Source organism: Henckelia pumila, chromosome 2, assembly GCF_033568475.1.
Source record: "Henckelia pumila isolate YLH828 chromosome 2, ASM3356847v2, whole genome shotgun sequence".
Classification (NCBI taxonomy): Eukaryota; Viridiplantae; Streptophyta; class Magnoliopsida; order Lamiales; family Gesneriaceae; genus Henckelia; species Henckelia pumila.
In genome coordinates, this window is record NC_133121.1 from 4409520 (window position 1) to 4434647 (window position 25128).

Here is a 25128-nt window from a genome sequence, read left to right on the forward strand (position 1 = left end):
GTTTCAAAAGTCAGGCAAAAAAAGCACTTTTTTAAGTATTTTTCAATTAACAAGGTGTTTGGTTGACCAAAAAAGTGCTTAAATAAGCACATTTTAAAGTCAAAATTAGAGCTTTTTTAAAAGCAAAAAATTATAGCTTTTAAAACCACTTATTTTAAAAAATCTCTACAAAATCCAAACGGGCTCTCCATCTAGAATCGTAACATATCGATTTCGATGGATTCGAACTGAGAAGCTCGCCTTCAACATTGAAGAACAAAGATTTACCGTGTGAGTGTCAAAATTTCTCTCTATTTTGACTCTAGCAGATTAGTTTTTTTTTTCCTTTTGATCAAGCTTTGTCGGTATGATTTTTCTTTTTGCGCTTTGGGATTGGTTTAATTGGTTGATAAAGCTTGGTCGGCCGCCACGATCTGCCTCTCAGGATATCGTCTTGATCGACACCACTTTGCGGGAATCTGTACTGTCAGAACCCTTCGAGTTTGCTTGAAAAACAGAATTAATGGTTTTTCAGTTATCGGGAGCGTGTGAATGCATAAAAATATAAGAAGACCAGACATCTTGGTGTGTGGGCTTGATGTATTGGTTACTGCAGTTTTGGTAAGAGTTGAGAAAAATCTATGAGACTTGAGGTTGACAAAAGTGATGTATAGGAATAGGAGTGTACGAGGTTGGCAGGTAGAGCTAGATTGGAGGAGAGTGTAAGCATTGTATTCTCATTTATGTTACCTTGTCGGGAACATATTGTATCATTCAATATTTAAAGTCGACTCTCACAATCAAGTTATCATAATGGTATGGTAAATTTATATGATTTTATTTGATTTAGTTGAATGGTTTCTCAACCATGTTTCTTTGCAAATGTAATGCGAAACACGGTCTTAGAACTTTCTGGAAAATTTCAATGCTTTATAGATTGTGAGGTGATGGAGAGTTATGATATTGCTTGTAAGTTTTGGTGCAGCCATGGATTGTGAGAACTGGGTAAGTAATGAGCACGCGTTAGACTCAGTTACTGGAATACCGTTTTCACAATCCATAAAATTTTGACATCTCGAATAAGTCTAACTTAGTAGAATACTTTTTTTGAATACTGGCCAGATTCTTGTGACATTTGTCTCCACCACATTTTTTATTTCGTTATACTTTTTCTTGATATTGTCATGTAGGTAAGTTGGAACTTTGATACACACGAATATTTTGTGATTATGAGAAGTAAAGGGCAGCCTGTTTACAATTTTTGTGTCACAGTTGATGACGCTACCATGGCTATCTCACATGTTATAAGGTAAAGTACAAGCATATCGATGCCAACAACACACACAACTCTGCTTCCCAATGAATTTAGCCATCACTTGATAAATCTGTCAGCGATATCCACTTAGTAAATCACGTTGAGTGTTTGGAGGTGGTGGATGCCCGAAAGAAATATCCCGAGGAGTACACAACATGGAGAGAGGATCCTTCAAATGGCGTATATCCTGTTCGACAATTGTGGCAAACAACTCGTGAAGCTTGGTTAGAAATCTTGTTCTCCCCAGTAAGGCTCTTTTCTTGACCAAAAAATCAATCTATTCCCTAGCTGTCCTAGTATATCTTACATATCTTCTAGAATGGACAGGGAGAAAGTTTCTTGGTTGTGACTCATAAGTCAATTTTGAGGGCGTTGATCTGCACGGCTCTTGGACTGGGGCCAGAGAGGTATGTCGAGATTCTCAGTTGTTTATAGTTGAGTCGAGTTTTGCAGAGTGAGCTTAAAAATGCAGTTTATGAATTTTGACTGCACAGGTTTTGCTTTATTGACATAAACAACGACGTGTTGTGCGTCTTAGCTTTAATATACATGGGGAAGCAATGATCCAAGGCTTGAATATGACAGCTCATTTGTAAACCGATCACATTTACCAATACTGAAGGATACAAACAACACACGCATGATAATGCAATAGTGCAAGTGTTTGCAAAAGCTCGAACTTATTTAAAAATTCTCTTTTTAGATACCATTATTTTATTATAAAAAAATATGTGAGATCAAGATGTTTGAATATTTGGAATAAAATTTCAAATTTAATATAAGCTAAAAATCTAAGCATTTTAGGAAAAATTGCTTTTAAACTTAAACATCTAAAAAGTTTTCTTGATGGGAAACCATTTGATCAATTTGTAAGGATTATTTTCATTTCATTGAACTTCTTGAATGCTTGCTTAGCATCTAAAGAGTTGACACTATAACCTTATATATTGAGCTAGAGAAAACCTCGGTTGTACACATTTGAGATGGCTAGAAACATGTTTCATGATTCACATTAATGATTTAAATTATCATACTCTAGAAGTAATACTTTTATCATAAAAAATAATATTTTTGACTAAAAAAGTAATGTTTTTTTTATGTCAAATCAACATACAATTGAAGTAATACTTTTAACAAAAAAAATAATACGTTTGACAAAATATGTAATACTTTTGACATAAAAAAATATACTATTATGTCAAATAAGCATGCATTAATTTTGTCATATGTAAACACATACGTTAGAAAAATACTTTTAACAAAAAATATAATATTTTTTATAACAAAAGTAATATTTTTTGCAGAAAAAGTAATACTTTTTATGTCAAATTAGCATACATTAGAAGTAATATGTTCATCACAAAAACTAATACTTTGCACAGAAAAAATAATATTTTTAACTAAAAAAGCAATATTTTTATGCAAACGATAGAATTAATACTTTTAACGAAAAAATTAATAATTTTGACCTTAAAATAATACTTTTAAAATAAAAAGTATTACTTTTTTATGTTAAATATGCATACTTTAGTTAGAAGTAATACTTTTCACATACAAAATAATATTTTTATCATAAAAAATAATATTTTTCACAGCGAAACTAATATTTAAAAAAAAAAAATACTTTTTATGTCCAATTAACATACGTTAGAGATAATACCTTTAATAGAAAAAACTAATATTTTTGACAAAAAAAGTAATATTTTTTATGTCAAATTAACGTAATCTAAAAATAAAAGTTTTATCATAAAAAGTAATATTTTTTATTAAACAATTAATATTTTTCACAGAAAAACTAATACTTTTTATGTCAAGTAGCATATTTTAGAAGTAATACTTTTAACAGAAAAACTAGTACTTTTTATCGAAAAAGTAATATTTTTCATAGAAAAAATTATACTTTATTTTATATTCAATCATTCATATTATAAATATTAATAGAATGTAGTATGAAGTTAGTGTTTCCATAGTAAGTCACAAATTATTAGAATGTCATTAAGTCGTCAAGGTATTCTCAATTTTTTGCAAAATAATATTTTGATATAAAAAATAATATTTTTGCAATAAAAACAAATATTTTTCACATAAACAGTGATAATTTGGAGTCAAATAAGCATATATTAGTTTTCTAATATCTGTTTAGCAAAGAAAAAGACGGTAAAAACAAAAATTCAAAAACAAGCATAAATCATCAAAAGAACTCGTTTATCCGTCATTTCCAGCTCAAAAACCAGAAAAAAACCTAAAAATCTCCGAGATTTGGAACACATCAAGAATTAATTCAATTTTTAACTTTGCAAAACCCAAAAATCAGCTTCCAATTTCTCTTTCTAGTGATCCAATCAATATGCTGCCACAACAGCTTCCAAGTTCTCTTGCTTCGGCAGCAGGAGTTTCAATGGCAGAACAAAAGTTCTACGAATTTTTTTTACCACACTCAAAAAAAGAAAAGGAAAATCTAGCAACAAAACATAATAAAGATATGATCTTCAATAAGAGTAGACAAAGGCAAAAAGCAACAGAATGTTAGAGGAAAATGAAAATTAGACTCTTCCCACTTTTTCACTTATCTATTCTGTATCTGAGGGCAAGTAAGAAGAATCAGAAACATTTCCAAGCATAAGGCTTTGTAATCCCGGATTCAATTCACGCTTACAGAAATCCTCATATTCCGTACCATCCCCTCCTTGTCTCCTTACCTCTACCACACTACATTGAATGGTTGGAGATGGCCGACTTTGAATGGTTACCGAAAATACATTTTATGTCTTGAATTATGCCCATGTCTTCTTCAATCTGTAATAACTCGAACTCTTTTGAAATTTCTTTCCTTCACAAATTCTCTATCAAAGCGAAAACAAATGAAAATTATTGTTGCGACGATTACCGATTTGATGGATCCGAGTTCCACAACCCTGTCAAGAATAGGAATTCACACACAAGTCTGAACAACACATGATTAATTTAGCCATCAATATCATGTATACACATCAAACAGAAATCATGTGTATGGACAATGCGAAACAAACAGACAACAAATCACCTTGAATCATCGAGAAACTATTTTCTAATTAAATTTCCTACCTGATATTTTCACTTATTATTCGAAGAACAATTCCATTAAAGTAGAAATGCCACAGCTCAAACGTATTTAAGGATTGACACACAAGAAACTTTGCTACTTCTGGATTCCACTTGCAACTAGCTGGCTTCAACCTTTAACAACTTTTCTAGTACCAAACTCAAAAGATTCTTATGCATAACAACAACATTAAGAATACCATTCCCATTTTAATAGCATAAATAGATGCATATATTCAATACAAGAAGTCATGGGATTTCTAAATAAGCTCTCAAACACAAGTTTGATTTCTTCTTTCACGTATCAAACAAATCAAAGAAGCAAAAAACTATGAACCTGAAAATCACACAAACCATAACAATCATATACGCTCATCTATTTACATGCATGTAAACAAAGTTATGAAATTGAATGACACCTTTTCTGAAAAACAAACCGACTTTCGGAGATTGCTGCCTTGGCCTATATGGGTTTTTGATCCGTAGCTCGAAACAATGAATTAATCTTGCTCAACGTCTTCATATATGACTTGAATAACCTGTTGGAAGGGTGCAGTTTCACGAGCTCTTGTTTGATTGAGACATGTTCTTTTTAAGGTCAGTGAGCCTCATTCTCATGCTGGCAACATATATAAGCAACTTAGAGTCAAATGAAACAAAACAAACCCAAAAGTTCAGATTACAAAAAACATAGGAGATGTGAAAATCAGAAGCAAGCATTCAATATCAGTAACTCAAGCGCACATCATTCGAACATCTTAAAAGATAAACTCTAACAACATCAAAAGACCAATATTTAGACCCCACGACATCTGAAATATGATTATGGAAATTATGTAAAATCACTGAAAATCAGAACAAACAAGAATTGGTAGCAATTCACCAACGGACCCCAAAACCCGTGTCCATACCAAAATTCCCAAAAAAACACAACTAAATCCATAAAAAGATAAAAACCTTAATTTTATGCATCCAGAATCAAATTTATAGCAAAGTATCGAATTTGAAAAAAAATAATGAAAACCGATCAAACGGATTACTGCGATCGACAAATTATGTATCAAAAAACATGGAATACGATTAAATACAAAAATAAAACAAACCTTACTGGATGTATGAGGCCGTTCAATTTTCACGTTGTTGCGGGAGAATCGACCGAACTCACAAAATATATATGCCTTGTGAAGCTTAAATGGTTGCTGGTTATCTTGCTTCACATCAGTGGCTTCAAAATATCTGCATAGCTTCCCATGTTGATCTCCAGAATCGGCGCACACCTTCTTTTTGTTTTCTTGGATGAAAACAGATCATATTTCGAAAGCTTCCGGCAAGCATCTTCGTTTTTTTTCTTAATATAATTAGGCGGATTCGTATGAGCCGCCTGACTATTGAAAAAACATCCATTTTCTCTCCCAAATTGGATTGATATTCAAAGAAGAATCCATTTTCTAACCGAAATTGGATTGGAATTGAGTGAGAATTAAAGAAAAATCAAAGAAGAATTTATGCTTTTGTTTGGGTAAAGAACCGAACGAAAATGCTGATTTTGACCAAAGATCCAAATATTGTATACGTCGCACGTCTCACGAATATAAATTCGTAAAATAGTTTTACATGAATGTTACTCGTAAATAATTTATATATTGTTTTGTTGACCAGTGGTATTTTGTGCCGTTAAACTTTTATCTTTTAAATTAGTTTTGTTAGTATTTTTTTTGGATTGCTTTGGAATATCATCTTTTGAATCTTGTGATGATATTATCTTTCTGTTTTAGTGCTGTTAATATTTCATCTTGCTAGCCTTATCCTTTAAGTTGTTTTAAAAATCAAATTTTCTTGATTAGGCTTAGATGATATTATTTGTGTGATTTTCTTTCTTGAATGGATGTGATAAGATATCTACAGGAGAGCAGAATATAAGAAGGGTATGGAACGTCGTGTTAAGTAGTATTTGCAAGTGCAAAAATCGAATACATGTTCTACTGTGTGTTCTGACAGAAAGCAAGACAAGCTGAGTGAATATAACTAAAATATATTCTGAGTTGACAGTTCGAGTATTTGATGGTGATACAAGATTACAATTGATGCTTGATACATTCCTTCGGAGATGAAAGTGATATTCTCGAGAGAGGAAAATCCGCGACTTTGAAGGGATTTCAAGCAAAGCGGATCAAGACGAGTGGTGCTCGCCAAATGACTTCACCAAACGTGTTCTTCATTAAGGCGTCATGAACAAGAGGGAGTCTTGTGGTTTTTGATTAAGTCCTTATTTAGTTGTAACACATTGAAACGTTTGTGAAATCATTTGAAATCTAGGCGTGACCTCATAGACGTAGGTCTTTTGACCGAACTACGTTAAAAATCTCGTGTTCTTATTTTTAATCTTCTATTATAATTTTTTATTGTGTACTCCATATAAAATAAACAACTGCAATCACAACACATATTACATATTTATTATGCTGTAGAGGCAAAATAAGTTGCGAAAATAACAAGAAAAAACCACATTGTTATTAAATGAGTTTTTTCTTAAGAATTAAAAAATAAATAAAGTTCATCATTAGGTTTTGACCAAAATTTGACAAATTAAGTTTTTAATATTGAAAATAGGGTTTCAAAAATAAATTATATTATAGAACTCAAAAGGTATCAAAATATTTTAATTGATTTTTTACATCACTTTCTTTGTGTGTGTATATATATATATATATATATATATATATATATATATAAACACACACATATATAATTTATTAAATTTGATTTAGAGATTATAAAATTTATGAGGTATATACAACCATTGATATTAAAAATATATTTATTTACTATAAAAATATTTTAAGATTTCAAAATTAAGTAATTGTTTTGAAATGCAAATTACTATTAATGTAAATATCTTTATACATTGTTTATATAATTTCAATATCAGTGAAAATATTTTCAAAACTTAATTGTACTCGTTTTAGTTTGTTAATGATGTAAATATTTTGCCAATTGAGTTATAGTATTCTGTTTAGCATGAGAAAACTATTTACAAATCTTTCATTTTTTTAAATGTCCCTTAAATTCACGAATAATTAGCTAAGCTTGTATAGTTTTATTTGATAATCTAACCACCATTTTAGTTTTAATAATATCCGACATACGTGTATATGTACTCATAATAACTGATTCTTATTTAAAAATATGATATACTAAATATAATATCTTCTTTCTTTGAAATTTGTTATGGACGATGGATTTGAAACTCTGGTATTCTGAATTCTTACATGCCTAACATATTTGATTAACAAAATTTCAATTAAAATGAATATGAAATACTTGTTATCAGTTATTCTTGCATCAAATATGTAATCGCGTTGAGTTGAGTCGAATATGTGAATGCTTGAGTTTGATTCGTTTATAATCAAGTCGAGCTCTAGCTTTATTTAAGAAATACATTTAGTTATGAGCTTAGTCAAGCTTTTGTCGAGATAAAAAAATGAACATAATAATAGTAAATTATAAATATTTATTAAATTCATTAAATGTGTAATAATTTGTTTGGAGCCAATTTATAATTTTATTCTAACAAATAAATTCAATAGATTTTTCTATAGTTGTGACAGGTGAAAACGTAAAATCTATAAATTAAAAACCAAAACTATAATAATAATTATTTTATCTAATAGTTGACTCATAAATCTAATAACGAACAAGTTCACATACTAATAAATCGAATATGGTAAAATATAAGCTTGGTCTGTTTATCTATATGAGATTTTATTAAACAAGTTTTTATCAAGTCGAACCAAAAAATCATCAACAACTTGATTGATGGCAGACAGCATCGGAAGATCTTACATAGTATTTGAGATTGTTTGAAAAAACACTCAAACACTTGCCTTAAATAATTTTTCACTGGAACAAAAGAGATCAACCCACCCACCCACGGCTTCCACCACCAGAAATGATGGCCGAAAAACAACAGAGACACGAACCCCAACAACCTTCCTCATTTTTCACCAGAAAAGAGGGCGAATTTTGAGAAAAAAGCAAGCCATAAAATAATGTAACGTTGGCAGAAATCTAAGCAAAAGGAATATTATTTCAAACGGTGTGATGTGGATAACGGCGTGGGTGGCGTGGGGGTGGGGGTGGGGGTGGGGTTGGTTTCAGTTACTTAAAAGCAAACGCCACCTTCTTCATCCACCCTTCACGTTTTGTGTTCTGCCCTTTTTTTCCCATTCAGTGCTTCCTAACTTTCAACTCCGAATCATACAATTCAGTTGTGTATATGCCTTTACAATCATGATACACCATCATTATATGCCCATATCCACCTTTTTACCGTTGTGACAATTTTGCTGTCTCCTCCATTTTCCTGCGTTTTATACTTGCGCTGATGCTGTTTTGATTTGCTCTGCGTCTTTCTCCGCCATCGGTTCATCGTAAGCAAGGATATACGAAATGGGTTCTTGGGGAAGTGTTGAACAGACTGGTTTTGGATTGTATCTATTGATATTCATTTTCCTTGCAGGGATTAGCTCATCTTGTTCGTCTAAGGTGAGTTCTGCTTTAAGTTTTTCCAATCTGGGATTGTAGATGGATTGATGTTGAAGATGTTAAAAAGTGATGGTATCTGTTTTCTACAGCTGTATGTAGTGTACATGGGCAGCAAAGGCAGTGCCGATCCAGATGATATTTTGAGGCAAAACCATCAAATTCTTTCTGCTGTTCATGGAGGAAGGTTCGTTTTCGTATCATGTCTGCCCTTTTTTGGGTGTTCTTTTTTCCATCTTTGGACTAATTGATCGGTTTTTGTTCATGATGCCAATACATGAATTGAAATGCAGTGTGGAGCAAGCTAAGGCTTCTCATGTTTACAGTTATAGATATGGTTTTAGGGGCTTTGCTGCCAGGTTGACAGATCAACAAGCTTCTGAAGTGGCAGGCAAGCACTCAATTTTGCAACTAAATGCTAGTTTTGTCAAGTTCTTGGTGAAAAGATTGGCTAATGATTCAAAATAAATATGGGGTCATAATGATTGACCGAAAATGTTTCAATTCAGTACTAATCTTGATGTTGCACCTCAGAAATGCCCGGAGTGGTATCTGTGTTTCCCAATACAAAAAGGAGTGTTCACACCACACATTCATGGGATTTCATGGGACTTAATGCTGAAGAAACTATGGAGATCCCAGGTTATTCTACCAAGAACCAAGTCAATGTCATCATTGGATTTATTGATACTGGTGAGTTCTTAAATGCTTGGTCTTTTAAGCTTTATTTTTTTCCTGTTTCAAAGCATCTGCCAAATGTAGTTTTTTTTTTTAAAATGTCTGTTTGTCTGACTGCCATGATTGAGTTAGTTAATGGCTACTGAGAGAGAGAGAGCAATTAAATTATGTTTGGCCCTTGCTACCGTGTTTTGCTTTGGTGAAAATTTCCAAAAGGAGATCAAATAAAAGTGCATCTTTATGCTTACAGAGCACTAATAAATTATCTTGGATAATCAAAATTCACTGCTGCTCTTTCCTTTTCTTGTAATCTAAAATTAAATATTGGGTTTTACACAAGGCCATTTAATTCTCAGGAATTTGGCCAGAGTCTCCAAGTTTTAGTGATGCTAACATGCCCCCAGTGCCAGATGGGTGGAGGGGGCAATGCCAATCAGGGGAAGCATTCAACATTTCTACATGCAACAGGTTTATATCGTTTTAATCCTACCGTCAATAGATTCTTGGATTTTGTGTATTCATTCATTAATTAGAGTTGAAGGTCTGATGACTTTGTATTCCTCAAGGAAATTGATTGGTGCCAAATACTACCTGAACGGCTACGAAGCCGAAGAAGAATCGGATGAAACTGTGTCTTACAAATCTCCACGGGACAGCACTGGCCATGGGAGCCACACAGCTTCAATTGCTGCTGGTCGTTATGTTGCTAACATGAATTACAAAGGGCTGGCAAGCGGTGGAGCCAGAGGCGGAGCTCCAATGTCTCGAATTGCTGTATACAAGACGTGTTGGAGCTCGGCTTGCTATGATGTTGATTTGTTGGCTGCATTTGATGATGCGATACGAGATGGTGTGCATATTATATCGGTTTCCTTGGGTTCAGATGAGCCTCCGAGGGATTATTTTAGTGACGCCATCTCTGTGGGATCGTTTCACGCTGTTAGCCATGGGATAACTGTGGTTGCCTCAGTTGGAAACAAAGGAAATCCGGGTTCTGCAACAAATCTCGCTCCTTGGTTGATCACCGTGGCAGCATGCTCAACAGATCGGGATTTTGCATCGGATATCATTCTTGGAAATGGAGCTCATTTCTTGGTAACCAAATTAAAACAGTTCGATTGTTGAAGTAGTAGTGAAGTTAAATCTTTGATACTCAGCGCTTTCAATCATTTTGATCTCAAACAGGGTGAAAGTCTGAGCCTAGCGAAAATGAACATCTCAAGAAGGATCATCTCTGCTTCTGAAGCTTATGCAGGATACTTCACTCCTTATCAATCCAGGTGAATCAAAAGGTAGTTCGTTTCACGTACAACTTGATATTAAACCTCCACCTGAAATCTCAAGTTATTTTAGTCTTTCTTGTTCATCATACTAGCTACTGCTTGGATAGCTCTTTGAATAGCACGAAGGCCAAAAACAAAGTTCTGGTGTGCCGACATGCTGGGAGCTCAACAGAGTCGAAGCTGGCAAAAAGTGTAGTAGTTAAAGAAGCTGGAGGAGCTGGAATGATTCTTATAGATGAAGAGGATAAAGATGTTGCTATCCCTTTTGCAATTCCAGCAGGAATTGTTGGAAAAGAAACTGGAAACAAGATCCTGTCATACATAAATAAAACACGGTTTGTTCTGTCCCAACGAATTTTCATGGTTTTCTTGAATTTCTATGTCCCTTTTCACCGATTGATTTATGGAAACAGAAATGCTACCTCAATTATTCTTCCTGCCAAGACTGTCTTAGGATCCCGCATTGCTCCACAAGTAGCACCCTTTTCTTCAAAGGGTCCGAATTCATTAACTCCTGAAATTCTCAAGGTAATATTCATTCTTCAAGATTCTTCTTTTCTACGTTCTCTTTTTGTATCACCAGAAATACCAAGTTACCACCCTTTAGTTTGTCAATCATGAGGAAAGATATGTTACACTAAGGTTTCCCTTCAACCGGTTCTCATTCCTGCCTTGCACGTGTTTCAAATTTGTAGCCTGACATTGCGGCACCTGGATTGAATATCCTGGCATCTTGGTCTCCGGCAATTTCAAAAATGAATTTTAACATACTTTCTGGAACTTCAATGGCTTGTCCCCATGTAACCGGAATTGTTGCCTTGATAAAAGCCATCCACAAGTCCTGGTCTCCATCTGCCATCAAATCTGCACTCATGACTACTGGTAAAAAAAGAAAAGCTTAAAGCAAATTCATGCTTGAAAGATGCATGTGTTAATGTCACGATTTTTTTAATGAAGAATCTAATCAAAGTTTGGTGCAGCTACTATGCTGGACAAGCATCGAAAACCAATTACAGCAGGCCCAGATGGACGGGTGGCAAATGCATTTGATCTAGGCTCTGGTTTTATAAACCCAAGAACGGTTCTGGATCCAGGTCTAATTTATGATTCAACACCAGCAGATTACAAGGCGTTTCTCTGCTCAATCGGTTACAACGAGAGATCCCTTCGCATGATCACAGGAGACAACAGTACTTGCAATCCAACCTTCGCAACACCATCTAGCCTTAACTATCCATCAATTACGGTTCCCAATCTCAAGAAAACATTCACGATAAGTCGAACGGTGACTAATGTGGGAAGCCCAAGAAGTATCTACAAAGCAGTTGTGTTTCCTCCCGCGGGAATAAATGTCACGGTAGTGCCTAAAAGACTTGTCTTCACAAGGTATTTGCAGAAGATCAATTTCAACGTGAAGTTTGAGGTAACAGGTCCAGTTGAAGATTACGTTTTCGGGTCCTTGTCATGGAGGAACAAAAGATCTTGGGTTACCAGTCCCTTGGTTGTTCGGGTGACAAGGTCCAAGTTTAGTTTGGCATAAAGGGCCTCATTTTAAACAAGTGAGAAATGAGGTAATCTTGTTACCATTTCAAACTTGATGATATCTATTTGATTGATTGATTTCAAGATTTTCTTCAAGTATGCCGCTTCTTCAAATTACACTGCTGTGTCCATCGTAGAGTTACATCAGCATTTTTTCACCTCTTCCACCTATCAAATCTCATTTTTGGTAGAATTTTTCTAAGTAGTGTTTGCCCAGTTGGATTTCCTGTGTAACAATTTTGGAAGGTTATTTGGGAGCAAAACACAAAACAACATTTTGACAACAGCATACGTTCCCATATAATGAACATCTACTCTGGGCACCAATGTGAGTATCGATCGAAGCGACGTCCACCAATATAGGTGACACAACTTCAATTGATGCTCATAAATCAAAATAAAAAAATGCCGAAAAGTAAAAATTCATAAAATTTAACTAATGGAAAGAGTTCCAGCAGCGATCAAGCGCATCCACAAGACCGTCGAAACTATCAAATCTACTACTCACAACATCAACGCACACACCCAATCTCTCAGCCCCCGCCGCCGTGACAGGGCCATGCGCCGCCGCCACCATGCTCGGACACATCCGCCTCACCGTCCCCCAATCCAATCCCACCTCACCCAGGCTCTTCAGCAGCCCCTCCACCTCTCCGGTACTCGTGAAGACAATGGCATCCACTCCACGTCCGTCCTTCATCCTTTTCACCAATTCCTCGACGCCGCCGCCGCCCTCTCCACGGCGCCACCGCGTCTCGTACGCATTCACTCTCAGCACCACCCATCCCCTCCGACCCAAATCCGCCAGGAATTCAGGCACCACCGGCGGCTCTTCGATCCCAACAACGAGAGGAACCGGGCACATGACCATTCTCCCCTCCCCCGATCCTATCGACTCCACCATCCCACCAGGCGTCGCAATCGGAGGAACCACGACCCTTATCCTCCCAGGATTTCCACACAATTTCTCAACAAAAGACGCGTCCAGCAACTCCGAATCTTTCCCAAGCGCAGAAATGGTGAATGCCTCGCCATATGGAGTTAACGGAGGCGTTTCAATGCCGGAAAGGACGTCAGCAAAGGCCGTGATCCCAGATCGTGAAGTGAATGCAATGGCGGAGCAATGGAGGAGGGAGGCGGAGATGGCTGCTTGGATGCAAGAAATGGTGTGTGGGGTGGATTCGACGACGAGGGTGGGACACCACAGAGGAGCCCAACCTCGGAGATGGACGAGGTGAGAGAGCCTACCGGCGTAGTTCTGTGGTGTGGTGAAGGCAACTGCACGAGCTGCTGTGGAAGCAGACTCCGCACTCGACCTTATCATCATCATCTCCAAATTTCATCACAAATACATTGTATATGACGACAGAAACAAGACCAGGTCTATATTTCCGATTCTTTTGGATTACCCGCGCTTGACTAGCGGCTAAGATGACGATAATCATGTAGAAATAGAAGCCAAAATGAATCGATTCATTTTGTCAATGGTTGATATCTTTTGGTTTCCTTCTAGGTTGATGTTAAAATTTGAAGACTTTTAAAGTAATGTTTTGAAGAACTTTTTAAAAAGCGTTCATCAACTTTTCTTTCATAAAATTTTAAAATTTTTGTGAAAATAAAGGTAACAAATGCTTCATAGAAGTTTTTCCAAACACTTTTTAAGTCTACATAGGACTATATATTTTTACCATTGTTCACTAACTTACTGAAACAATTATATCTTTCACAATTCGAAGTTAATTGCTTTTAGACTATCTTCTTGAAAAATACATGGTTGAACTTGTACTTATATTATTTTGAAAAATACATGGTTGAACTTATACTTTATTAATTAATTAAGTTTTTTTAAAAAAATAAATTTATAATACTTCAAAATTTATTATTAATTATTATATATGCCAACGTGGAGACTAATAATTTAATAGTTAATACAGTAAATTTATTATTTAAAATCTTCTTTAGATTGTTTCTCTGAGTTTATCAACTATAATAATAATAATTGTTTTAATAAAGGCGAAAAATGAAAATATAATAAGCAAGCCGGAAGCGCCACTGATTTAAAGCAATGAATCAAAACTTTGCTATGATACAATAATGTTTCCCAGCTGCAATACTAAACATGGATCTATATACTCAGAAAATTTCAATGTATTTCAGAAGAAGCCTGGATTTTAGAAAAATTACAGCAAAAGATAACGCTGAACTACATAAAATCAAAAGGTAAACTGACCTCCGAGTTCATGGAAAAATCCATGAACTAAAAATATACCGAGATTTCGGACGAAAAACGAACCTTGAATCATCAGCAATATGTTTTCCCTCCTCATACCATCAAGATTCAGTTGCGTGGCTTTAAAACTGTTTTACCAGCAGAAGCAGCAACATTCCGCAAACCCTCCATGGCCACGCGAATGCGTTCTGAAATAATGTTATATAGACACCTTTGTGCAGCTTCATCGAGTCCACAAGGAGTGGTGTTGGGCCATCCAACACTGGAAAACGATAAATCCTTTGACATCTCTACGGCCCTCTGCTTTAATTCATGGAGGTCGAACATCATTGGTTCACCGATAACTATCCTTATCTCCCTGTTCCACAAGGGAAAAGGGGGTCTTCTACCAAAAATATACTTCTCGGGCATTACCTGTAAATGCAATAGAGGAGAGAGGAGCAATGACAAATATCAAGCATCAGAACTCGAGTTTTTCATGGGAACTCAAATTTTAAATAGACTATAATTGACTCTGATAGAGGTGACTCACATATAGAGTGGGTATTCTTATTGAATGGCGTTCATATACACATAATAAAAGGTTCCAGATAGAAAGCAAAACAAAGATGAGTATAAGAGGCATCCTCCAGGTCCTGGATGGACTAAGGTTGTGATTTGAAAGACATTTCTAACATAACCGATCTTTACCAATCATGTTTCAGTTGTCAGCTAAATTAGTAGTCCTTCAACGAAAATCTACAAACACAACCTCGAGGGATGAAGTTCTATGATAGTTTGTGGTGTTATTATTATTATTTAATAAAAACCGGTCCTTTGTTTCCTCAGCCATCACTTTTGATGCTCCAACAGTTTGTTCATCCCAGTACTACCTAGTATCAAATTCAACTCAGTGTTTTCCTTATTGATCCAACAAGATGATATACAAGAAATTCATATACCTGATTCGTATGAAATCAAGTCATCATGGTTGATATTAATAGATAGTTTTTTTTTAAAAAAAACAACTGCCTCCAAACCTCCATACCACGCAGACTAAGAATGCAAAGAAGGTAGATCAACCAGTTTCAATACAAAAAAAGGAAAGCATGATGAGCATAAAAAGTAAAAAAAGAAAAGGCACAAACTTTTCCATGATAGGGATCACTTTAGACTTTTGACAAGAAGGATCACCTTGTCAAAACCATTATGAACTATTGGCAAAACTATTGGAGTTATGGGGGCCCGAACAATAAGACTGGCAGCCCCCCACTTCAATCTTCGTATAGGTGCATCTTCTTGACACACTTTTCCCTCCGGAAATGTATGCAACTGTTTGTTTGAGTCGAGAGAGAAAAACTTCAGAACTATAACTCAATCCAGACAAACCACTAACAGAAGGCACAGAACAGACGCTGGGCAAATACATGCCAGACTTGAAGCAAAACAACATCAAATATGGCAATATACATGAGTCACTCTGAATCATTCCCTTACTTGAGCATCACAAATTCCACCAAAATTATCACCAGATTAAATTTTAGTGGTTGAAGTTATAAGATATATAAGGTAGTTACAAACAGGAAATTGCCTAACGTTGACTTCTTTAGTTGTTAATCCCTGCACAATAGTATACACATTTCAAGCCCAAATCCAAGATATTTCTCAATTGTTTCACATATGATTGTTTCTGCATTCAGGAAACCTAGTGTGTGTTTGTAGGAGCAAGTACAGGAGGTATATTTTCAAACATGTAGAAAAATAACTGAGTAAATAGAGAACCCAAGATCCATCTCTCAAGTGGTCAAGAGCCTCATTCATATGCTCCTGATAGATTCCACCTCCCCTTGTTATCGGAATACATTTACCTACAAAGTTTACACATGAAGAATCAGACAAACTCGAGTTCAGATCACAAAATTTGTAGAAATCAATAATAACTTACCACATGAAATTAAATAAGATAAAATAACACCAGAAACAACCTTGTATGTGTAATTTCAAGTTTTTGGTGGGATTGGTTCTCAACTTAGGCTTCAACTCTAATATGCATGGTGATTAATGTCTTAAACAATCAAACCTAGTAGAAAATAATAAAAAAGAGACGAGCAATTAAAACGTTAAGATTGACTAGAGCCAAAGTATACGTGTCACCCGCAGAGAACCAGCAATAAAATCTTGAATATGAGACACCAGTTTTCAAAAATCAGAACCACATGAAGCTTTGATATATTCATCTTAAAGTGAAATCTCTAGTTCCCATTGGTGAGCTTAATCACAAAGTTTGAGTTCTTGATTCAAGTAGCTGAACCATTTACAAATGAGTGTGTTAAAAAATAAAAAATCTGAATAGGTACTATAGAACAGCTGTTCTGAAGTAGTTGTGGGCACGAAATATAACTAAGTAGCCATGTCACGCGTTCATCAATCAAGGAACCATTGAAACATGAAAAAAAAAACGCACCAACTCGGAAAAAATACGACAGCATGGAATTTTTGAAGCATATGTCTTCTGCAGCTAGTACCCATCTACCTAATTTTGGGTCCGTGATTGGGAAATCCTTAAACCCCCACATCAATGGGTCATCCATCCTGAATCAGTAGAAACAGTAAAAAGTTAAGAACTTGATTCTTGGTGCGTGATTCAATACAAGAATGTTATCCCAGTGTTAAATCCAATAAGATGACATAAGCACTACATTCTAGAGACACCAAATCATAAAAATCAAATCTTTCAGTGACATTCACCACATGATACAAGATAAGACCGTTCTTCCATTGTAAAATACAACGAGATAGCATAACATTACATTTTCGAAAAACAATACACAAAAAACCAAATCTTTCAATGAGACTTGTAAGCTAATTGCTAGATTTCTTACCCCAAAAAGTCACTGTTATTAAGGTTATTCAATAAAATTCACGGAGATAGTAGTAAACTTGATCAATGCAAAGATCCCGTGGTTCTACCATCGGAAGTAACCAACTGTCCAAATATTAACATGTTTTTTCAATAAAACTCGACTCCTGGGAGAGAAGGATCAAATTCAAATTGAAAAGGGTACTTTCTTCATTTCGGAAAAAAGAAAATTACATAGAGAATGACTGACGTTGACATATGATTGCTCACAGTGAGTAACGGAACGCCGGAAGGGCGGGATCGGACGAGGCGGAGGAGGGTTTCGACGTTGTAAACTGTGGTGGTATTGAACAGATTGACTACTGCCTTAGCGAGTGCTCCCACAGCCAAGAACACTAACTTCCGAGGTACTCCACCCAGGTGCTCAGCTCTCGCCGCCCACTCCATCTTCCTCATCCCGCCGCCGCCGCCGCCGCCGACGTGATCGGTTTCCAATTTTTCCTTGTCGGTTTTTATAATTAAATAAAAATAATAAATAATATATGAGAACTCATATTACATTTTTAGCAGCCCCATAGCCATTTCCCCTAGGATTGTATTGGTGATACATAAATGTGTAGTTAAATTAAAAAAAAAAACAAAAACAAAACTGACAAATACATCACCAATCATATGAATTAAAAATACAAAACGTTTTATAAGTCAATTTTATGAAATATATATCTAATTTGAGTTAATTTATAAAAAAATATATTGATTTATAATAAACTTCGATTTACGAGGGGTGCAAACAAACCGAATTAAACCGAATAATGATGAAATTTTAAAGTTTGAATTCGGCTCGATAAGAGTATATTCGAGTTCGAGCTCGATTCGAAGCTCGATAATTTCAAATATTTTGACTCGAGCTCGGCTCGAAATAAAGTTCGAGTTCGGCTTGAAACATTCAAACCTATTCGTGAACTATTGCTCAGATATTATGGTTTTAAAAGGTCGAAATGTTCGAAAAAGTTCAAAATGTATATATCTTTATTATATAATTATATTATATTAATTAAATATTAAAGCTCGTGAACTATTCGCGAACTATCGAACAGAATAATTTTTGTTCGAGCTCGGCTTGAAAAAAAATTTGAACATGTTCGAATTCTGCTCGAGTTCGATAAGCTCGAATACAAATCAAATATTTATCGAACGAGATCGTAAAGCTCACGAACCGGCTCAGTTCGTTTGCACCCTAATAATAGCTCGTCCCCTTGAAAAATTAAAGGATGGTGTCGGGGTTCTCCATCTTTTAAATTTCCAAAATCATATATTTTTAATTACTCTTAATCAAATATATGAAATTTTATTTTAACATTTAAAAATACTATTATCAATTTATATATTTTTCTTCAAACGAAATTCATCGATTTAAATATAACCAAAAAGGAACAAAAACTCTACTTAAACAAGTATTTATAAAACATTTTTATAAAAGTATTTTTTTTTCAATTTTTTTAAAATGTTTTAAAAAACATTTTAAGAGTAAAAATAAACGTTTGAACAACAATTTATGAAAAAACATTTCTACAATTAAAAAACGGTATGTTTTGTTTCTCATCATTATTTCATATTCTAAAATCATCATAAAACACATTTTAATTATTCTTTAAAAATTATACGTGAATAATATTTTTTAAAAAAATATCTTTCAAAATCGTTTTTGCAAAAAAATTAAACTTTTCCTTCTATTTAAAAGGCGAGAATATGAATTAAAAATAAAAAATAAAAAATATATTAAAACCATCTACCTTTTATAATAATAATTCTAACCTTCACACATCGGGTCCATATATAAAAATAAAAAATAAAAAAAGTCATCGACTGAAAATGGTACCTACAATATATAATGATGAAGACATCTTTTTTCAAATACAAATCTTTAAAGGAACAAGTACAATAGAATGGCCATCATCCATGCCGGGTATAAATTAAAATCAAACTTTTTTATGTACAAGTCACCATAATCAGCCATCCATGTCTTTCTGCAACATCTTGGATTCTTCTTCCTCAGGATCCTGTGCTGTCCCTTCCGGCAAATCTAAGTTGGGGCGTGCCACAAGTCTCTCAACAGGTATTTTCATCACATCCCTCCGTATTCCGATATCAGAGACGATTCGACTCATACAATATATGCCACAACCCACCAGCGCCAAACCAGAGAATCCAGTGGTCATAAAGCGAAGTGGTGACGAGACGACGACGGTAGCTGCTGCTATAAAGGATGCAGCTTGCCCACTTCGTCCAACACTGACGGTCGTAAAGACGAGCAAACCTGTCTTGCAGTATATGGCGAAATCCTCACAGTTGTTCTTGAAAATGTGGTAGACACCGAAACCATTCTGAAGGAGGTATTCAGCACGGTGAAGGACATCATCGGGTGGGTCAGAACAGGCAAGGGTACACGTTCCCCCTCGAGCTTTGGCGATGAAATATGGTGTCGAGACACCATATTGAAACACATATAGCTCGCCACCAGAAAGAAAACATTCAAGGCAAGAAGAGATGACACCGCTGTCACCGGAGTGGTCCCCACATCTAGGACATGGAGAGCCGGATCCATCCGATGGAGATGCGCTGAAAATAAAGCGATCCAACACTGTTCCAATTCCGATCTCGTGTCCTGCTCCCCGCGTAAAATGGATAACTTTTCCATTTCCAATGTATATTCCTGATTTTTACAGGAGAAGAAACAGTCAAGTTACAATGAAAATGCCATCACAGTAGAAAACAAATTTCTTGACATGCTCTAAGGATAGAACGATGAAATTGACAACATAGCAAAAGCCAATCATATAAACGTTTATAACAATATTAATAACAAAAAATAATCAGAACACATAGGTACAATACAACCAAGAAGATCATAACGTAAGGATATGAATCGGATAGTGAAAACATTAAGAAAGCTAACACGAAGAATAAATATGCATGATATGATGTTCTTATTTTGGCACTTTGCATAATACAGTGGTATTTTGGGATTAATTTAGATTTCTATAATACCATTGGTGTATTGTCAACCCATTTGTCATGACCAGAATAACCAAAGCAGGAACAACCAGCTGGGACTGGGACTTGGACTTGGACTTGGACTTGCACTTGCTTATAGTAGAATAGCTTATATACCAGCACAAGTGAAAGGGAACTTGAGACGTTTGTCTATAAAATTGCAAGTATGGCCAGTAAATAACACCTAGTAAAAAATGATAGATTGTCCCAAAAATCAGTTTCTTCTCTCCTTTCTTGATTTTTCTGGAGGCCAAAGTTACTAGAATAACATAAAGTCGAATTTGATTCACAGCTCACACAACACAATGTTAGCTCTAAGACCTCACCTTTTGAGGTTCAGCCATGAAAGCATTCAGCAACATACTTAACATCCATTTCAAATTTGTTCTCAGACGTTGGATTAAATTAATGCAATATATAAACAGGTTCAAAATTTAACCAAGACGGTATCTTTATCCTGCCCTCTTCTTCAAATTTCAACCTTTCTTCCTAAAGTAACCGATATATTTCCGACACTAATAATGCCCAAAAACACAAATTCTTTATTTCTATATATATATATATAGAAAGGATTCATCCGATCTCTGATTTGCGACAGAAACACAACATTCCAGAAACGCGATCGATCATGAATCTAATAACAAGCAATATTAGAAATTCAAAACAACCGCGATTCAAGTATAGAAAAGAGAGAGATAAGGAAGAAAAAGAGGTGACCATGGTGAGCGTAAAGATAGGAGTGCCTCCACGAATAGACATGATCGCCGGGCTTCACTTGATCTCTCTGGATTTTGTCGGATAGCACTCCCACCATTTCCCCCAAAACTTCCCAACGAAGAAGCATTTGATTGATTGATTGATTGATTATCCTTCGATTCGATTTTCCACATATCCGATCCGATCCGATCCGATCCGACCATTTTTGTCGGGCTTTGGATATGTTTCTTGTAGGAGATATTCCAATACTGGGCCGCATATTCCAACCCAAAATTTAGGCACTTCTTCTTCGAATAATACCTTTTATCGAACCATATAATAACTGATTTTTGTATCATAATATCTTTTATTTTATTTGATATCAGATTTTTTTAAAAAAACTATATTGTCATAAATTTATTACACACGAGTATCACCGCTCATCCAGAATTGATTATCATAAAACACCATAAGCTATTTAGACTCTATAAATTTAGATTTTAACCCTTTAAAAAAAAAATGAGACAGAGAAATTTAACCCAAATCCTTTAACCATATGAGACTGAGAAATTTAACCCTTTAATACTGGGCCGCATATTCCAACTCAAGATTGGAATTTTATTTTGGTGTTTGGTAAAAATTTAAAATATAACAACGTGTGAATTGATAATATAAATTTTTTAAAATGGTTTTTTGTAAAATTCGTAAATAAAACTTGAAATCTACGAGTATGTAATATAATATAAATTTTTTTGAAAAAAATTTATTATTTTTTAAACTCAAATCCTATAAAATCCCACGAAATCCGATCAATTTCATAAGAATTTCATTCAGTTAAATGAAATCCTATTAAATCCAATCAAATAATAATCTCGTTTCGAAATTTCATTTTACCAAACACCAAAAATATATTTATAATTCCAAAGCCCACAAAATCTAATGAAAATCCTTGAATCCAAACACAGTGCAAATCCTTTAACCATTTTAAAAAATTTATATTATCAATTCACGTTGTTATATTTTAAATTTTTACCAAACACCAAAATAAAATTTCAATTCCATGGATTTGAAATCCAAATCCAATTACAAATCCGATTCCAAATTCTATTTTTTAAACATCCAAACACACTGTTGGTATAATTGGTAGGGACGGAGTCAGAAAATATCACTTTGCGCTGAAACGAATATTTAAAATAGCTAAAAAATCAATATAAAAATATGTTAAAATAATTTTGGATAAATTGGTTTAAAATTAACATGTATCGCTTTTTTATTATCTTACTTTTACTTCCTTGGACTTATTTTTCAAAATTCTATTAAAACAAACATTAATAGTACCAGTGAGATAATTTTATTTGATCGTACAAATCGAAAATTATTCTCAACAACAACAACAATAAAACTCGTAAAAATACATATTTTAGGTGGTTAATTTGCGAGGAAAAGGGGAAAAAAAGGGGGGAAAAAGAAAAAGAAATTATCCCTTTAAACAAGGCTAAAAAGAATAATGTACATTTGTACATATGAATTATGAATCTATGATTGTGGTTAAGTACAATGACATTAAATTAATTATACAGTGATATTTAATCATGCATGAAGTGTATACACTTGCGAGACAAAGAAATATGAAGAATCAAATGTAACTTTCGAAAGGCAATTTTAATATAGAGTTTATTGCACCAAACCCCCTTGTGAAATATTGAAAATATACACTTCTCTCATGTGAAATTTTGATAGGCATCTCATCCATTAAACTTTTGTAATAGCTAGTTGCACGTTTAACCCTTGCCATGACGATTATGTTAAACATGCGTTGTTTTTACGTCAAAATAACCATTTTTATAATATTAGGATCATCATACGAAAAATTCATTTTATTATTGTAATAATTTTCATATATACTCATATACAATATCCACACAAAAATAAATAATTTTTATTCACAAATACACGTGATGTATTTGAGTAAATATGAAAAATACTACAATAAAATAAAGACGTTTTCGTACTATAGACCTAATATTGTACCATAGACCTAATATTATAAAAAAAAATATTGATTAGGTGATGTAACAACGCGTGCTCAATAACTTGTTGACGCAGAGATTAAACGTGCAACTATTACAAAAGGTTAAAGTTTTAGGGTGCCTAATAAAATTTTACAGGGAAAAAGTGTGTATTTTCAATATTTCGCAAAGGGTTTGGTGCAAGAAACACTTTTAATATATATTAATACAATACTTGATGTATACTTGTTTTTATGAGTCCTTTAATAATTAAATGCATGCATAACTTATAAACCTAATAGCATTTGTAGCATATCAATATGTACAGACCTATCAATTTGCTGGTGAAGCAATGGTGGAGTCAAACTCATTAAATAACCAGAGTGGGAGTTGAAAGCATTAAATTCACAAATTTTTGCCTACCTACATTACACGCACTCCACCCATTTGTCTAAAAGATATGTGCCATCGTAGGGGTCTGTGTTCGAACTCAGATGATAGGGAGAAGAAACACATATTCTATTTAATTTTAAAAAAATTAAAAAAAATAATTTGTTTGCGAAGAATTTATATATGTATATATATATATTGGGGGATTAAGATCGATATCATTTTATGAAACGGATTAGGGGTGGTTTTTTGATATACCGTACTAAAAATATTGATATGAAAAAAATTCACATCGATAACAAAATTTCGAAATTTTGGCATGGAAAAAATCTATATTAATACTGTATAGATACCGAAAAAAAATTCGATATACCGAAAAAATTTCTGTATATCGAAAAAATTTCGGTACAATATGCCGAAAATTCGGTATTTTAGTCTGGTATGACAGCCCTTAAAACGGATCATGCACCATGTTGTATCTACTAGCTAGTTTATGTATTTATTATATTATATATATCAAATGACGGGTTTTAAATGTGTCTTGCTTAGAGTTCTCTAAAGTCTTCTATTTTTTATGAGTTCCGATCCGTACTTTGTTTGTGTTTATGAATTTATGTAACGATGTGATCAAGAGCAACAATTTTAGTTACAAGTACTTATTATTAAATAATGTTGTAATAAAAGATTCACGTACATTACATCAATTTTCTACTTGCATAGAAACTATATATATGTTACCCGTTTTGTACGTTTAAGTACCGTCGAGCTAGCGAGCTTAATTCCCCCTAATAAATTTTCTCCGGACCATAGCTGCAACCACACTCCCAACTTCCAACTAATTTATTTTCAACACAGAGTTATAATAAATGCATGGGTCTATAAATAAATAAATATGATATAATATTATAGATGGTATAATATAGTATTATATAGATGGTATATTTTCCACTCGTTGAACAGCTTGAGGGAGATTAGATTATACTCACATGAACTAAATATTATATTATTAAAAACTGATTAAAAATTTGGTGTTCTACAAAATAATACTCTCTCTCTCGAGCCGATTTCGTCATCTGCACCATTAAAATCGTGTGTTGCATGTCCGATTTACGCTATTTTCGTGATACAATGAACGATCATAAGATTCTCGCATGCGATCTGTCGATTTCTTGGTCACGAAAAAAGGGTTGGTTTTAAAGTTGGGGGTGCATGGGAATGCATGTCTGATTTCTTCTTTTGCCCATAATATCATGCAAATCAAATGTATTTTTTTTTTGGAAGAACAAGACAAACCAATTTATGATTTTTAATTATTAATCTTTTTTCTTCTTGCAAATAAATTTATAATCTCCAAAAGATTTAAACCAAAATTTGGTCTTTATAGGGTTTACAAATTCTCAAGTTTTGTTTAAATCTTGAATTTAAGAATTTTATTAAAAAATATGTAAGATATTATTTCTTAGAAAGTGGGGTAACTAAGGTTTATTTTT

General features: G+C 34.1%; 4 protein-coding genes and 1 long non-coding RNA gene across 7 annotated transcripts; 1 reads left to right on the forward strand and 4 right to left on the reverse strand.

Moving 5' to 3' along the window:
• Positions 1-3530: 3530 nt before the first annotated feature.
• On the reverse strand, positions 3531-5953 carry LOC140883954 (uncharacterized). The gene is made up of 3 exons (XR_012150493.1): positions 5479-5953; positions 4795-4994; positions 3531-4209 (listed from the first exon to the last, which is right to left on the reverse strand). It is a non-coding gene; the product is annotated as an uncharacterized lncRNA (long non-coding RNA).
• Positions 5954-8542: 2589 nt separating this feature from the next.
• On the forward strand, positions 8543-12551 carry LOC140880922 (subtilisin-like serine-protease S). Its single transcript, XM_073285798.1, has 11 exons — positions 8543-8920; positions 9010-9104; positions 9211-9308; positions 9452-9610; positions 9952-10063; positions 10162-10690; positions 10781-10875; positions 10971-11213; positions 11292-11406; positions 11574-11760; positions 11859-12551. Exons 1-11 carry the CDS (start codon positions 8825-8827, stop codon positions 12416-12418), a joined length of 2289 nt encoding a protein of 762 aa, XP_073141899.1. The 5' UTR covers positions 8543-8824; the 3' UTR covers positions 12419-12551.
• Positions 12552-12856: 305 nt separating this feature from the next.
• Positions 12857-13750, reverse strand: LOC140884543 (uncharacterized). The gene has a single exon (XM_073291322.1). It carries the CDS (start codon positions 13748-13750, stop codon positions 12857-12859), a length of 894 nt encoding a protein of 297 aa, XP_073147423.1.
• A 699-nt stretch (positions 13751-14449) lies between these two features.
• Positions 14450-18068, reverse strand: LOC140881202 (N-acylphosphatidylethanolamine synthase). Of its 3 annotated transcripts, none has more exons than XM_073286326.1 (5): positions 17740-18068; positions 17094-17221; positions 16412-16497; positions 15824-15961; positions 14450-15064 (listed from the first exon to the last, which is right to left on the reverse strand). In XM_073286326.1, exons 1-5 carry the CDS (start codon positions 17943-17945, stop codon positions 14759-14761), a joined length of 864 nt encoding a protein of 287 aa, XP_073142427.1. In that variant the 5' UTR covers positions 17946-18068; the 3' UTR covers positions 14450-14758. The 3 variants fall into 3 exon arrangements, with proteins under 3 accessions (XP_073142427.1, XP_073142429.1, XP_073142428.1); XM_073286328.1 differs by having other exon boundaries at positions 17724-17862; XM_073286327.1 differs by lacking the exon at positions 15824-15961.
• A 1198-nt stretch (positions 18069-19266) lies between these two features.
• LOC140883563 (protein LEAD-SENSITIVE 1) lies at positions 19267-21456 on the reverse strand. The gene is made up of 2 exons (XM_073290089.1): positions 21261-21456; positions 19267-20202 (listed from the first exon to the last, which is right to left on the reverse strand). The coding sequence occupies exons 1-2, from the start codon at positions 21385-21387 to the stop codon at positions 19499-19501; spliced, it is 831 nt and encodes a 276-aa protein (XP_073146190.1). The 5' UTR covers positions 21388-21456; the 3' UTR covers positions 19267-19498.
• Positions 21457-25128: the final 3672 nt, after the last annotated feature.